Genomic DNA, 17,193 nt, shown 5'->3' with positions numbered 1-17,193 from the left:
TGGTGGTGTGTGGTGTGTGAAAGCAGCTCACCTTGCCTAGGGCACAAAAAAGCCTGGCACCGGCCCTGAGCAAGCATGCCTTCCAGTGCTATCTTCAAGGCAACTTGAAGGAGGAGAAGGCTATCAATGGCTACTAGCCCTGATGGCTATGTGCTACCTCCAGTATCCGAGGCAGTAAGCCTGTGTGCACCAGTTGCTGGGGAACACGGGCAGGAGGGTGCTGTTGCACCATGTCCTGCTTTGTTGGTCCCTGGCTGACATTTGGTTGGCCACTGTGTGAACAGAGCGCTGGACTAGATGGACCCTCGGTCTGATCCAGCAGGGCTCTTCTTATGTTCTTAACTTTATCACACTCAGCCCCTTGATGTTTGTCTCCCTCCATCAAGCACCATCCAACACACCTATTTACTCTTGTTGCCCCTTATGCCTGGACCACCCTCTCCCCCTCTCTTCCTTCAAAAACCCTTCTCAAAACACACCTTGATTGTGTGTGAAGTCTTTGACACAACCTCGTAATCCTTACTAAGCCTTAATGTATTTCACTGAACTGAAAGCACATTCTTCTCTGCAGTCGCTTGAGTGTCAAAGTTTGGATTGTAAGCTTCTTAGGGCAGGGACCTTTCTTTTCATCATTGCTTTGGAAAGTGTCTTGCACACTGACGATGCAATATATTTTATTTTATTTATTTATTATTTATTTATTACATTTTTATACCGCCCAACAGCCGAATTTTAAGTTATGTTCATAACGAATACACCAGATAGTATGCTTACTTGTTCTGAAGCCTTGGCATTTCTACACTTATGAGAAACCAGTGATCACTCCAGCTTCCTGTTCTTTCCCACACCACTGGTGTGGCATGGATTCCCTCTGCCTCTTCTTGAACAATGAGCGATACGGTGCCATTGTAACTGCCAAAAATGTACACTGAAAATTGGACCTAAAGTGAGGGACAAAGGCAAAATAAAGAGCGGAACTTTCAGTAAGATTTTTTTCCCTGATCTGTGTATCACATTTGAAGACTATCTGCTTGATTTGTATATCAAGGTGCTTACTCTGAGGGAAGCTTGGAGGACAGCAACAAGGGAGAGGGCCTTTTCTGTGGTGCCCCCCCCCCCAATTATGGAATGATCTCCCCAATGAGGTCTGCATGGTGCCAACGTTGATGTCTTTTTGGCACCAAGTTAAAACTTTTCTCTTTTCCCAGGCATTTAGTAATATGTGATGCGCTTTACTGATCCTAGATTTGTTTTTAAAGCTGTTTATAGTTGTTTTAAATGTCTGTTTCTGTGCATGTTGTATATTTTTGTAGTTTTAAATTTTGTACATTGTTTTTAAGTGTTTTAATCTTATGTAAACGGCCCAGATAGCTTTGGCTATGGGGTGTAATAATAATAATAATAATAATAATAATAATAATAATAATAATAATAGAGAGAGGTCCTAGGCAGTGGAGGCTGGTGGCTCCTATTTCACTGGGTCAGTGAATCTGCTCGGGGTTCTTACTAGAACCCCAAAGGAGGTATCCAAAGTGCTGAACCCTATTCCTAAAATGGGTTCAGCACATGGATAACTCCTTTAGAGTTCTGGCTGGTTCTAACTAAAACACAGTATGACATTATCACCCCTTCAAAACTGGAGATACCAGACTCTACTGGTCCTAGGCCTACTCGCATGCAGGGGGATCCCTGCTGTTATCTTCAATCTCCAATCAGAGACAACCTGAGATTTCTCCAGAAGGTATCCACGGGCTGGATGGGGAACCTCTTCAGGCTGGATCAGGCCCACAGGCTGGAGGTTGCCCATTCTTGACCTAGGGCCACAACTATGGGGAGGAAGTAATGTATAGGCTGACAAGATTACATAGTTTTCAGATAGTGCTTCATGCAAGTATGGGAAGTAAAACAAATCGATTCCACACTCATGCACATCAGCTCCAGAGAGCTGTGCATTTTCCTTGATCCATATATTACTTTCTCCGTGTGGCTGACAGCAGGCACTGTAAGGGTGTGTAAATTGGGATTGAAAATTGGGAGTTTAGGATAAAGTGTTTACACATGTTAAAATCACCCAGACAGAGCAGTTCCTGAATTCAGCTGCATGGAGGAAGTAATATATGAGTTGTATACACAGTTCTCTAGAGCCAATATGCATGAATATAGGAGCACACCCCATGCTCGTGCAAATCTGGAAAACTGTGGGATCTTGTCAGTTTATACATCACTTACATGGATGTATGTGCACAAAGTGGGCATTTTATAGCACAACTTGGACTGCACATGGTAGGAAACCTTGACAAATCTTTAGGATGTTTCTAAAATGTTTTAGGATGTTTTAACAATGTATATTATGTTTTAATTCAGTTTTATGTATTTTATATTTACTGTCATTCCCCGCCTCAATCAAAATGGAGAGGCGGGTAAGAAATAAATTATTATTATTATTATTATTGTTATTATTATTATTATTATTATTATTATTACATATTTCAGAAGAATCCAGGTTTTCCAAGGTTTATTTTTAAACAGATTAACTGGGAAAAGGAGCGAGTGAAGCACAGGAGACTCACAACATCATCAAAATTACTTGCAAACTTCCCTGAGTGGCCAGTCACAAGCGTGCTAACAATCACTCGTTTGAAATGCTCACTGTGATCCGGGCTGGGGAAAAGGCTGGCTGGCTGCATACAGCTTATCGGACTAGTGCCAGTTCTCTGTGTGTTTATCACAGTAACCCCAACATGCAGAAAGTATCATGTCTTGATACAATCTGAACAGAAATTCATTTCCAGAGATTAAAAGGGGATTGTTTCCCCCTCACTTTATTATCAACTTTTGGTTTTGCCATACTACCAAGACTATGGCTGAGTTCAGATGTTCCTGTCAGTAAACTAAGCTCACTAAGCTGAAATATGAATGAACATTTTGCGACGTGAGCAAAACAAACCAGGAAACTTCGAATTAACCATAGTTTTCCATTTTGTCCAAATTAGGACAGCTTTGGGACTAGCTAGGATACTAAACCATGTTTTGAGACTGATTTAATATCCTGCCTTATTCCAAAGCTAGTAGCCATAGCTTCCTGGTTTGGATAAAACAGGATTTTTTGTTTGTTTGCCTTGAGCACAAAGGGAGGAATGAAATGGGCATCCTACTAGGGGTGTGCGCTCTGCCCTGGAATTATCTGGTAACCGCGATCATCTGCGGAGCATTCAATCTTCCAGAGCAGAGATTGGCTGCTTCCAAACCCTTCAATTAATATCAGAACGGAGACATGTCCAATCAGAGCTTCTAATGTCTCCAAAATTATCTGACTGTTTTTCAGGCATCAATGGTGTGTGTGTGTGTGTGTGTTGACTGTCTCCATATTTGGAAGACGCTGACTGGGGTGAGGGGTAGCTTTCATATTAACATCTGTGGCTAACCAATTAGGAATTGCCACAGCACTGTCCGTGACTGTGTTTTCCTCCAATTGCAGTGTTCAAGATTAATTCCATAAGAAGGAGAAACAACGTACCTGATAGGTTTCACTGGTGAGACTGGCTGGGAGACTCGTGCTGTATGCCCTAGCAACACCACCTGTGAGATTGCTATCTACGCGCAGATACAAAAAGTGACCTGGAAAAGAAGTTTTAAATGGATTTCAGTGGTGGATTTGGGTCTGCACTCTGGTGGAACTCTCAGCAAATTAGACCTAAGATTTGCCATTGACTGCTAGTGGGACCATCAGCTTCCCAAGCCATTTCAGCACCAAATGATGCATTATTTGATGGTCAAGAGCACCCATTCTCTATGGATTGAATAGTCTTCCACATGCTAGAGTGAGTTCAACTCTTATTGCATGGCCTCCCTTGGAGACACCTGATGACACAGTCTTCGCAGTAACTTAGGTTCATACCCCAAGTAAGATCCAAATAAAGTATTGTATTTATTGATTTCATTTATTTATTTCTTAGGCAGCTTTCAAGACCATTGTCTTCTTAAGTAAAAACAGTACAATTCAGCATCACATTCATAAAGTATCATTAAACATAAACAATTAAAAAAACCAATTACAAATTTGAATACTATATAATTTCAGCAGCAAATACCAAAACAACTTTCAATTAAAAACCAAAGAGAATAGATGAGCGGCTGTAGATGGGGCCAGAGGTGTATCTTTTCCATATGGTAAGAGCCACCACTGAGAAGTCCTTACTGATCTTAGTGGTGGCCTCCAAACATTATCTAAAAACACAGTTGCTTTGGAGGTGAGAGAGGCTGAGACTGCCAGGAATCACTGTAGACCCAGTGTGGTGTAGTGGTTAGAGTGTAGGGCTGGGAATCAGGAGATCCAGGTTCTAGTCCCCACTGAGCCATGGAAGCTCACTGGGTGACTTTGGGCCAGTCCCAGATTCTCAGCCCAATTTACCTCACAAGGTTGTTGTTGTGAGGATAAAAATGAAAAGGAGGAGGATTATATAGGCTGCCTTGAGTTCCTTGGATAACAAAGGCAGGTTATAAACGAAATAATTAAATAAATATGTTGCATACTCATAACCTTTCATATGGAGCTTGACCTCTAAGAACATGGCCAAAAATCAAGCTTTGAACACCAGCTATTTACATAATCTAGCTAACATTGGTGTGATAAGCTATTAAAGATAATGCCTTTCAAAGATAATTTAGTCTCTCAGCTCTTTGAAAAAGCTAAAATAATAATAATAATAATCCAGCTTGGCTTTAAAGATAGCTGTCTCATCATGGAGGCTGATGCTTTTCTCATATAGAGCCCTAGGCTCAATTAGTCTTTCAAAACAAAGCCAGCCTGCCTTCCTGTTGTATGGCTTCACACACAGGACTCCTTGTCTTCTCCTCCTTCCACCACCCCTTCCTTTTGTCCATGATAAGTTTTATATTTTTCTCTTTGGTGTTGTACGTAGTACATTTTTCTGTTTGTGGCCTGGCCTCATTAGCTGCCCGTGACTGCCAGCTCCCACCGCCTTTGGAAATGCTACAATTACTTCCAGGGGCACTCCCACACGTCATACTCAGGGCGCTTCCATCCGCCCCCAGTGCACCCCGAAAACGATCGTGTAACTTGCCTGTAAAAGAGACGAGGAAGAGGCGTCCTTGCCAGCGGTGCCGGCGCCACCCACCTCCCTCCTCGCCGGCCGGCTCAGAGAGCTCGGCAGAAGAAGGCGGGGTGGAGAGCCGCTCTCCACCCCGCCTTCTTCCGCCGAGCTCTCCGTCCCGGCCGTCGAAGAGGGAGGTGGGTGGCAGTGGCGCCGGCGCCGCCGGCAAGGACACCTCTTCCTCGTCTCTTTTACAGGCAAGTTACACGATCGTTTTCGGGGTGCACTGGGGGCGGATGGAAGCGCCCTGAGTACGATGTGTGGGAGTGCCCCTGGGGAAGTAGTGAGGCCAGCCAAAGCTCCACCCATGCATGGAAGAGGGCAAATATGGAACTTACCTCTAGTGGTGTGTAAGGCATTTCCTCCAAGCTGGTCTTCATGCACTTTTGAAAAGCCAGTAATACTCCAGGAAAAAATCACATTGCCCTCCAACATCCAGCCACAGGGACCTTCCTCAAAAGAACAATGTGCCCCTTCTGGTAGACTGTCTGCAAGGAAAAGAGGGGTGGTAGTGGAGAGAAATAGAAGTCTCATTAAGAAACAAAGCAGGATGGCCCTGTTCAGACAACACACTAAGCCACGGTTAGGCCACTAATCCATTTGCAGTAAATGTTTATTGAGTGTGTTTAAACCGTGGTTATGTAGCTACCATGGCTAGGAATCGTTCACATGACACGGTAAGCTATAATATTTAGCTCAAAATGCTTAACCAAAGTGGCTTAGCATGTCGTCTGAACAGGTTTCATGTGTGTTGTACACTGAGCTATGGTTTCTCTTGTTGAGTTTGGTTAGAAAACAAAAGCAGGTACGACTTACATTTCTACAAAGGGGTTATTTAAGGTCTTATTTCATCTCATTCTCTATGCAGTGCTACAACCAAGTTATCCTACTGTCTTGTTTTTAGCAAGGCCCCCAAGGCAGATTACAGTAAAAACAAGATTATTATTTTTAACAACAACAACAGCTCTCCAAAACACAGTCCTGCCAAAAGGAGGAAACTATCTCATGACTTCTTTCTGGGGAGCAGGACTCTGGTATTGGATATGGAGAGGGGAGAGCTTCAGCTATAGACCCTTCAGGTGGTGGCTGCAAGGACTTAGGGGCCTTTCACTGGTTATATACTACCTCTAGTATCAGAGGCAGTATGACTATGTACACCAGTTTCTGGGGAACATGGGCAGAAGGGTGCTGTTGCACTCATGTCCTGCTTGTAAGTTTCCCGTGAGTAGTTGGTTGGCCACTGTGTGAACAGAATGCTGGACTAGATGGACCTTTGGTCTGATCCAGCAGGGCTCTTCTTATGTTCTTATGACAGGGTCAAGCAATATCTGCTTTTCTTCTACCATAGCTAGTTTCCTTTGCTGCCTTTAGGGGATGAGTAAGGCTGGAGGGAATGGGATCAAAATTCTCATGCAACAAAGTTGATGAGTGAGAACCCATCGCAAGAGCATATGAGGTAGATAGAATCATACTTACCACAGACAGATTCATCATCTTCTTTGGTGGGGCAATCTGTGTTGAAATTACAGATGTGCAGGTGGCTGACACAGCGCCCATGTGTGCAGGGGACAGTTGAACTCTTGTCATATTTGGAAAGATGAGGACCTTCTTTGCCTAAAGTGAATCACATTTATTATTATTATTATTATTATTATTATTATTATTATTATTGATTCAATTTATATCCTGCCTATATACAGGATACCCAAGGCAGCATAAGAATGCCTAGAACAAAGTGATGATAGGCCCATTGTGACGTCCTCTCCCCTTTACACACATGGCAGTGGAAGGAGATGGCAAGGATACATTGATTGAGATGTACACAAGAGTGAATTCTTGAAAAAGCATGAAAAGATCAATTGCAGTTATTTACTTTGTGTAAATAACTTCAACCAAATCTAAGCTGCAAGGATGGATACATCCACAGTTAATGTTGGATTTTTTTACATATACAGAGCTCGAAGGCTGCATGGTTGGTAAAGAAAATCTGTATACAGAAGGAGTCCTGCATTTTAGGCATGGGATTGAGGTGCTCAGATCTCTCCCAGTCTACTGGAACTCTAGCAACAATTGTATCATAAATACCAGGAAGCACAGCTAATGTTCAAGAAGAGCAAATACAAAAACATTTCACATTTTTGTCATCCCCTGGCTCTGCACTGAGTGGGAAACTGTTCAAAAAGACTTTGGTTGTGTTGACACGGAAAGCAGTAATGAATCTGTGATGGCTGATTCATACATGAAACTGATAATTTACATTTCATGCAGGGGTGGGGAACCTAGATCCAGGCCCCCATTTAATTTCATCCACCTCCAGCTCCTCCCACCAGGGGAAGGGCCACTGAGGAGAGTGGCCAGTTGGGAGACACTGCTCGTAGGCACTCTGAGCACATTTCAACAACGGTGTCCAACCCTACCCTGCACCTTTCGAGCTCCAGTGGAAATATTCCCTGACAGAAGGAGCAGGTATATGTCTTCACCTGCCTCCTTCTCTAGGGATAATTATAGTCTTGTTTCTGTTGGATAGCAGATCACAGTTTGAGTAGCCAGAGATTCAGGGAGAAGGTACCTCAGCACAATCTTCCTAAACATTAGTCTTTATTTGTTTATGATATTTATGATACAATTAAGAGCATACAATACAATTAATTAATGCCATGTGACCCCCTGATTGATTTTATTCTGTGGGACACTGAGCCTTATTAGAAACAAAAAGGTTAAGAGCACATGGGTTTGCATTGCCTCCCACTCTGGTGCTAACAAGGAAGACAGTGTTATAAAGTTTATTTTATTTTATTTATCTTTATATCCCATCTTTCCTCCAAGGAGCCCAAGGCAGCATACATGATCCTCCTCCTCCTCTGCTCCGCATTCCCTCAAAACCTTGTGCTTTTATTCCTGAGGGGTTACGCCAGATAATCCCCACACCAAGGTAGCATGGGGCATTCCGGCATCCATTCTGCTTGCCGGCCGGCCTCCCCCCCCCTCCCCCCGGCAGACAGCGACCACACAGGGGTCACCATCTGCCACGAACAACCCTGGAGCAGCTCCGGAGCATGGACAGGCCTGCAGAAGAGCCGGGCTTCCCTTACTCTGGCTGGAAAAGTCAGGCTAAGTCCCCAACTTTTCAGCCACGCATTTTTGGCTCTTTGCCCCAGGGTAGCTTCGAATCTGTGGCTGCATCATCTAACTGATGCTGCACAGATTCGGAGCCGCCCTGAGGCAAAGAAGACATCAAGACAGCCGCCCAGTGAGGTATGTAAAGCTGAGAGGCAGTGAATGGCCCAAAGTTACCAAGTGAGCTTCATGGCAGAGTGGGGAATAGAACCTGGATCTCCCAACTCCCAATCCAATACTCTAATTACTATACCACACTAACTTGCAGACCATTTCTTTCCATTGTTGAACGGGCTGTACTGTGGCTTTCAGTTTCCACACTGAAATTAAAGTGTAGTACTGGAAGACATCCTTTCAGAAAGATAGATTATTATTATTATTAAAGATCGAGATGATATGTAAGTAAGTAAGTCCTAGAAGTTCAATCCATGGATAACAAAGACGTGACCTTTGCAGGTGCTAGATTTACCACTGCTTCCCAGCACAAAATCCCCTTGGGGTGGCAGTTGAGTAATCAATGAGCAAAATTTATAGTTCTCTTTTTCAGTTCTTCCCTCATCCTGTCACAATATTTCTCTGTATTTGCATTATACTCCAATTAAAGACATCATTCAGTTTGGCTTAAATCATTCAAGTTCCCTTCCACTTTTATATATTTTTCACTAAATAATTTCCTGGCATAAATATTTAAAGTATCTGACCCACAGGAAGAATAAATCCTTTACAAGTTATTGCTCCTAAAAACAAATGTGCATGCATATACAAAGAGAGAGAGACATAGGAAAGGAAGGGTAATAAATAAATAAATCTAATAAAGCCAGAATTCCAACTATGACATTTTGAAAGTAGTGTATTTATTTTAAGTTCTACTAAGTTTGCATTAAAATTATGTCCCTTGTCCATGTATCTACTGAGAATTGCTGATTTAAAATTTAAATGCAATTTTGGACCTAAAAATTGTTTATGCTTGACTTAATTTAAGAAGGATATACAGTATGTAGAGTATATGTATATTTTATATATTTATGCTGTAGCTGCACCATTACAACATATGAATGGTGTTGTCTTTCTCTCCTTTTGTACATTTTAAAATATATTTAAGCAAAAGAACCAAAATGAATCTCTGAACCCAAGCATATTCTTCTGCAAAATATCCCTATAAGAAAAAAATACATATTTATTTGTTTTTACGACAATATTGGGGTTCATAAGCAGATTTTTTAAAGTTGCTCCATCTCATTGTGGAAGCATAGCCATTCCTTAGGTTTTTCTTGTGCATTGATTATTCAGAGCAATGTATTGACTGCCCAAATTTGAACAGTTATATTAAGACCTACCATGAAAGCAGTTTCTCAGTTGCAAAGAGCCCAGTGCCAAAAGCCCAGAAGTCTTTTCTTTACAGCTTGAATATAGCAAAGTGATCTCAAAGGGCCTTTCCATTTGTCCAACTGAACCTATCAGCACTTTCCACTTTACCCTGAAAATAATAATAATAATAATAATAATAATAATAATGTGTTGTAATGACTCCCCCCCCCCGATACTTCACATTAATATAGAGCTTTAGAGTGCTCAAAGTATTTCACATACACTTGTAACCTCTTGAGACTCCTTTGGGTTTTAAAAACAACCACAACTCCTCCAAACACATCAACTAGTTCTAAAACTACCAAAAGCAGAGAAATTCACTGAAGCCTCAAAGTTCTGTTGTAAACAGAAGGACACCGCTAGATACAACTATATATATTTATGTAATCTATCTGCATGGGAATACGTATCTCACCATATTTACATTCTGTTGTACTCATGCTTTAGTAAAATTATAAAACTATTCATTTTATACAGATATAGGCAAACTAGATAAGAGTCATGGTAGATTGGTGATGTCGTCCTCAGAGAACATGTTGACCAGCTTTTTGCACTTTAAACCATAGCTGTTATGTACTAGATCCTCCAGTACTGGAGGACCAGTACCCTTTTTGTTGCTTCTGCACACTGCCCAGTTCACCAGGTCTGATTTTTCATTGTATAGGGTGACCATATGGAAAAGAGGACAGGGCCCCTGTATCTTTAAGGGTTGTACAGAAAAGGGAATTTCAGCAGATGTTGTTTGTATGAGTGCAGCACCCGGTGAAATTCCCTCTTCATCATAACAGTTAAAGCTGCAGGAGCCCTGCCTATCATGACCAGATACAAAAGAGGGCAGGGCTCCTGCAGCTTTAACTGTTGTGATGAAGAGGGAATTTGATCAGGTGCTGCATGCATACAAATGACACCTGCTGAAATTCCCTTTTCTGTCCAACTGTTAAAGATACAGAAGCCCTGTCCTCCTTTCCATATGGCCACCCTATCGTTGTATCACTTGTGTTATAGTGCATCATAGCAGCCAGAAACCTGTAGCATTGAGTCACTCCACATTAAACTATTGTAATTTAGAGCAAAGCAACCAAACAGCCTTCAAAATGTAATCATGAGTACATTACATTCGGAATACAATCACAGCACTCTATCTAGTCAACTCCAGTAGCATCTCTGCAACATGATCTTAACAGCACAGCATCCAGAATGTGAAAGAGCTTCGCATTTCCAAAAATAAACTTGTAAACAACCTACCACTATCGTGGAGCTCTGGTCAAGGATTTGCTTGTGTAGCTGGATTCTGACAAACCCTAAACTGCTAAATCTAACTGCAGCAGCCTCTCTCCTGTGCCATAAATAAGGCCCCTTCTATACTTGGTCCAAGCAGGAACACTTTGAAGCCAATTTAATTTCCTTAATGGAACCCAGAACAAGGCCCTTTGTATACACAGTAGAAGATGGATTGTGGCAGCACTAATTCAGATGAACTCAGCCTGGCAATACTTTTACTATTGATTTTATGTCAGGAGGACACATCTTGTTAAATGGGCTAATATTACTCCTAGTCTAAATACAGACATTAAAGCTGGTATGTTGTGCTTAAGAAGTCTCTGGGCATTGCGCATAAAAAGAATTTTGGGGCAGTAAACAAAGCTCAAACTGAGTCAAGTTGAGGTAGATAGATTTAGGGTATTATGCTGCAGTAGCTACTAGACCATGTTGCTGGGGAGTGGGGTGCACGCACGCACACACACACACTATTAATATGTTTTCAGCAGTTGTCTGTAACTCATACAAGAGATTCCAAGATGCAGTGTGAGAATGCAACTGGCTGTTCTACCTTCCTTCATGGGTTGTTTCATAATATCGGGAGCCTTGTGTGTCTTCTCTGTCTCCTAACATTAATCTAAAGCGCAGCGCAAGCTAAACTCAGGCCGTGTCTTTTCAAGCAGAGACAACTACCAAATTGGAAAAGTTAAGGGCATGATCTTATGCATGTCTAGAGAGATAAAAAGGCCTACAACTCCTAGAATTCCCCAGCCAGCATGGCTGACAAAAAGACAACCACTCGACATGGCTCAGGGAGTTGCAGCAAGGTTCCCCATGTCACATCAGGATGGTTGTCTCTTCCAGCTTTGCATTCCTATGGGTGTTGGCTATGCAAAGCTGTTGAAAGGCAGTGCAACATGAGAATCTTCACTGGGACTCCCCTAAGCCAGGCTTTCTGTACCCTGAATGTGGTGCATGGGTGAGCTCTCCAAAGTCAGGCTGTGATAAGCAGCAACTATGCCTTGGAAGACCCTGGACTGACAAAGGGACTCACGGGAGAGCTTTCCGGATAAGTGCATACTCATGCGTTTGTTAGACTCCCTGGCAATTGATTCTATGGACTGCAGTTTTTCCAGGAATCAAGGTTCTTCATAGGGGGGAAATGTGTAATCGACTCTGCATAGAATCTGGGAATGTAGGCTCCCCCAACTCAACCCAATGCATTTCCTCTGACCCACATAAGACTTTGCCATAGTTTGTTATAAACTCAGTGTAACTCAGTTTAAAACAATTTCACCTCCCCTGCTATAATGAGGTTAACTCCATCATACCAACATGCATTGAAAATAAAATTTATTATATATATCGCCAATACTATCAATAAAATCAATAAAAGCAGTAACCAATTATTAAAACCAAAAATCAAAACAAAAAGAAAGACCCAAAAAGAACAAAAGAAAGGATCAGTCCTATCTCTCTTGCTTTACATTTCTCAATGGAGCAATACAGCGTATTACAGGCTCCTCTATCTATAATGTACTATTACTCCATACCTAGCGCACACACACGCACACACACACACACACACACACACAGAGAGAGAGAGAGAGAGAGAGAGAGAGAGAGAGAGAGAGAGAGAGAGAGAGAGAGATTTATTCTCCTTCAGGCTTGAGGTGATGGTGGTTGCAACTCAGCGTTTCTTCAGCTTCACTCCCAATAACGTCATGTTTCATCCTCAACTGAAGGAGGGGCACAGAGACAGTTTCCAGCAGTTTATAGTGGCTTGTAGAGATTTATGAGATTTCTCATAGTTACTGCCCTCCTTCCTACTCCAGACTGTTCTATACACAAGATGGTTCAGGGAGTTCTCACATTGGCTCTTTTGATTTCCTTCTAGTTGGAGGAGAATGATGTCCAAAAACCTGCTTTAGTCAAGAGACAAATAACTTCTCTTGCAAACACATTTATCTAGACCTTTTGCTCCTTCAGTGCACTGCAGTTAATCAAAGTGCAAATGAGAGCTTCTAAATTCCTGCCTTTGACCACATAGTAACTAGAAGGATCTAATCCAATGGCTCTGTGTTCAGCTTCGTCAAGCTGGAAACTCCATTTTCAAACTCATCGAAAATATTCCCTCAAATACAAGCAGATATCAGCCAGGTAAAGTAAAAAAAAAAAATGCTTTCATCTAGCGAAAATAATTAACACAGCAACCCTTGCTCAGTTTCCTGCACATGGCCATCACCATCTAGTTAATCCCAGCAGCACTGCAACCTCCTAAAACTGATACGTCCTTCTTTCAACCGTTCAAATTTCAGGTTATAGGATTCTCATTTGAACAAAACCTACTGGAGCCATTCCATGGATGCAAAATACTAGCCTAGGCCTGAATCAAAGTTATTTAACTCCTCCTCGGGAAATGAGGTATATGTGACAATGATAAACTCACAACATCTGTTAAAAAGGCCCATCCTTTAGATGGCAACAAATTTAATATATTATTTCAATTCTATTAAGCCTATTAAAGATCCAAGTGTTTTTGACTGTTAGAAAAGAGCAAACATTATTAGATCTACAGTTGCTAATAAACTCCCATTTTTAAGTTGGATTTGGGAGGATCTGGTCATTTTGGTCCAATTTCAATTGCCCAGCACAGGGATGGAAAAGACCCAGACCATTCCCTGAAGCCACTAGTTCCTAGCATGTGCCCAGGAGGGAAGAAGGCAATAAAACTGGGCAACCTGGCTCTGTAATTAATTCAACTTACTCATCCCTTAGTTAGGACTAAGAGCACCATCAGATGGGGGAAATCATGCTTGCCTACCATTACTTCTCTGCCCCCACTTTTGTTGCTTGATACTTCCACTTTCTCTCAGGGAGAGGAAACAGGAAGTAAACAATGTGCACATGGCCCATTCATGGGCCGTCTTTATTGCGCCGCTTCTCCTGCACACAGGAGATAGCGGCAACTTCCATCTTTAAAAATAATACAGACTTACTGGGGGCTTTTTTGGTTGAGCGAAGAAGGCTAGAAGAGGCGGGAGGTGTGTAGGAGGCCAGAAACGATGTGAGAGGGGACCGTGAAAATCTGTGAGTGCCCAATAACGAGCGTGCAATAAACTGTTCATCTGATGGAGCGCTAGAGCTCTTTGGGGGAAAGTTATAAAAGTCTAATACATTGCAGGGCCAAGTCTTACCCAGCATGTTGTTCATGTCCTTCTTGCAGATGGATGGTCAAACTCTGATTAGTGTCCACATATCGCATTTCAGCAGAAAGTCCTCCTAGACTGGTGCCCTGTGAATACACAGCAAGCTCTAACAGGCAGGAACTGGAGCTCCAAGGCAGGATAGGGCTGTGGAGACTGAACGTGCACCTGTCTGAGATCCTGCTAGTGTTCAGGAGAAGGATATCTCCTGCAGGGGAGGAAAAAAGAGAAATAGTTAGGAACAAACAAACAAATAAACCAACGTAACTCCAAGAATGAATGGCTGAAAGCTTGAGATCTCAGGAAACAGAGAAGAAAGCATTCAGAGAAAGGAGGATGAGAAGCAGAAAGATCCATTTAGTTTGTAAAAACAATGCATATTAATAAAGAAGGCAAAGAGAAATTGACGAGGAGGAAGAGGAGGAAGATGATGAGAATAAGCAGGAAAAAATGAGTGAAATCATGTTTGGATTCATGTAGGGATCCAGATGTTCTGTGGCAGGGATTCTGAAGGATGCAGTCTGATCTTATGGATATTGGGGCAGAAGTTAAGCCCCACCAAAGTCAGTAAGACTGACTCTCACGTAAGTGTGGATAAGGTTGCAGTCTTAGTCATTAAATCAAGAAACCAACATTTTAGAATGTTTTAAAGACGTTTTAATGTTTTAAAGATGTTTTAATCATGTATGGTATGTTTTTAATCAGTTTTTAATGTGTATTTTATATTATGTTTTTATACTGTTTGTTTTATACTTTGATTGGTTTTAGTTTTTGTGAACTGCCCAGGGAGCTTCAGCTGTTGGGAGGTATAAAAATGCAATTAATAATAATAATAACAACAACAGCAACAACAACTGTTTGAGTGTTCTGCTATCATAACGAGAATCAAGCAAAAGTCAGGATGGGATTGTTCTGAAAGGGCATCTTATGACTTAGTCAAAATATTAGCAGGGAGCGCTCAAGAAGGAACTGTCTTCCTGGGTAACTGTCTGTTCTTCCATAGAAGTTAGCTAAAAGCAAATTATCTTAGTTTCAAGAAAAGTAATTTAAATGAGACTGATTCAGAACCAGGCCAGATCTACACCTCGTGTCATATGGCAATGCTATACCCCTCTCACGCATTTATACCTCGTACTGCAGACAATGACGTCTGTTGCAGTGTTTTGGATAATACAGAATAAAAAGCAGGAAACGATGCTAGAAAAGTGGTATATGGAAAGTGTAATGTGCTCCAACTGTTATCAGTGCACTGCAATACCGCTAAAAAGCACTAGTGTAGCTCTGGCTCTAGTGTGGGTACCAGAAGCTTGTACTACCTGTAATACGTTTCTCCATGTAATGTTTTCAGATAATGAGAGACATTATCCCCATATATAAAAATGTATATATGCATCCACCTTATGCATGCAACGGTTGTGGGAGCTGGTTAGAGTCATCAACGATATTATGGGATGAGAAGTGAGTGGAAGTAAGACCAAGCCAAGAAGATTACATAGAATCAAATGTGGCAAGTCCTGAAGAGTGCCCTAACACCTGCCAGAAGATTATTTAAGTGCAACCAACCTACACTTTAAGGTTTCAGGGGGGAAATCCACTTGCCAGAGACAACCCAGAGGGATGGAGATCCCTTCATGAGAAATTCACAGAGGCTATAAAACAGCCTTCCCTAATTTGGTGCCCTCCAAATGTGTTGGACTATAGTTCCCAGATTCTCCAACCAGCATGTAATCCCAGAATTCCCCAGCCAGATTCAGAGACTTGAAGGCAGCAAGTTGGCAAAGGCTGCCTTAGAACCAGGAGGAGATCTATTATGTCACACTGAACATTGAGTCTTCTGCCTGCTTCAAAGTTCAGAGCAATAGAGGAAGTCACTCCCAGTCCCGCTTCCGAATGGGAGAGAACGGGAAGGAGGAACTCCCCTGTGTCCCTCCGCCCCCCCTCCCCGAACCAGTTGAGGACCCACAATCCAAGCACTCGCATGGCCTGACGAGTACTCATCAGCCTCCACTGTGTGTCACTATGGAAGCTACAGAAATTGAGCATTTCCCCTGTTGTGCAAATGGCGACTGTAAAGGCCCCATTTACACAATGGGGGGAAATACATCATTTCCAGAGTGAGGGCAGATGGCTGCCGAGCACTCGTCAGACCCTGACGAGCCTCAAAAGAAGCTCACACAGCCTGATGAGCAGGGGCAGATGGTGTCAGGGAAGAGGCGAGCGTCCGATGAAACAGATGCAGGTGAGTTTGCCCATTCCTAAGGTTTATTCTGTCATGATGAGCTTCAGAGCTGAGCATGACAAAGTGAACGGCTCCTTCCCTGTTCCTGCACAGAAGAAGGATGGTACCAGTTCTTGGTGTTGAATGTTGGAAAGTCTGGTTTGTGACTTACCTTAAAGCGTGGCAACATATAGAGAAAGTGTGACAACACAGCATTTAATATTGGAGGCAATACATGCAGGCTAGAGCCAATTTAAAAGAAGTTCAAATCAACTTACTTTATTAGGGCTTTTATACACAATCATCAGAGAAGGCTATCAAACACTGTTTAACTTCAAGCACCCTCTAAAGCTGGGTGTGTGAGCGTCAGTTATTGAAGTCATGAGATAAGGTTACTTGCTTCCGTCAGGGAGCAGAGCTGCATGGCACTTGTTGCAGAGGTAGAGGAGAATGAGGAGGAGGAAGGGGGAGTGAGCAAGAAATAGGGACTGATTAAGCTACAGAACATTCTCTACTGCCCCCTAGTGTCTGGAAGCATGTGGAGCTGTTCCCACTATCCAACTTTGTGCTGAGCCGTAAAGCAGGAAAAAGTAACATGGGAGACTCGGACTGTTTCTGGCTAAAGGCAACATGTCACAACAGACCCCTTTTTCCAACCCAAACTCCTCTGAGGACATAGGGGAAAGCTCAATGGTGAACACAAAAAATGGCTGGCACTGAGCTAAGCCAATGTTTTGGACCACTGGACATTTGGGGGGGGGGGATGATTTTGTACTACCAGAACATTGCCCAGGCAGGATGAAGGGTAATAATTGCATGACAAGGAACCATTTCCTTGAACTGGGCCATATGGCTCCTGGATGTGGATACTGAAGCAGTAACATATGAATTGGCCCTTAGTTTCAGCTTT

General features: G+C 42.4%; 1 protein-coding gene across 1 annotated transcript in view; it reads right to left on the bottom strand.

Annotated features, from left to right (window-relative positions):
• Nucleotides 1-17,193, bottom strand: part of LTK (leukocyte receptor tyrosine kinase) — an 86,682-nt gene that overhangs the window by 59,110 nt on the left and 10,379 nt on the right. The window contains exons 4-9 of the mRNA XM_063118458.1: nt 14,057-14,273; nt 9,569-9,708; nt 6,591-6,728; nt 5,453-5,602; nt 3,518-3,618; nt 775-941 (exon numbers count right to left, since the gene is read on the bottom strand). Coding sequence (XP_062974528.1) covers nt 775-941; nt 3,518-3,618; nt 5,453-5,602; nt 6,591-6,728; nt 9,569-9,708; nt 14,057-14,273 — 913 coding nt within the window. The remainder of the gene's footprint in view (nt 1-774; nt 942-3,517; nt 3,619-5,452; nt 5,603-6,590; nt 6,729-9,568; nt 9,709-14,056; nt 14,274-17,193) is intronic.

This window comes from Elgaria multicarinata, chromosome 2, assembly GCF_023053635.1.
Source record: "Elgaria multicarinata webbii isolate HBS135686 ecotype San Diego chromosome 2, rElgMul1.1.pri, whole genome shotgun sequence".
Lineage (NCBI taxonomy): Eukaryota > Metazoa > Chordata > Lepidosauria > Squamata > Anguidae > Elgaria > Elgaria multicarinata.
This window is presented reverse-complemented; position numbering and strand designations above follow the sequence as displayed.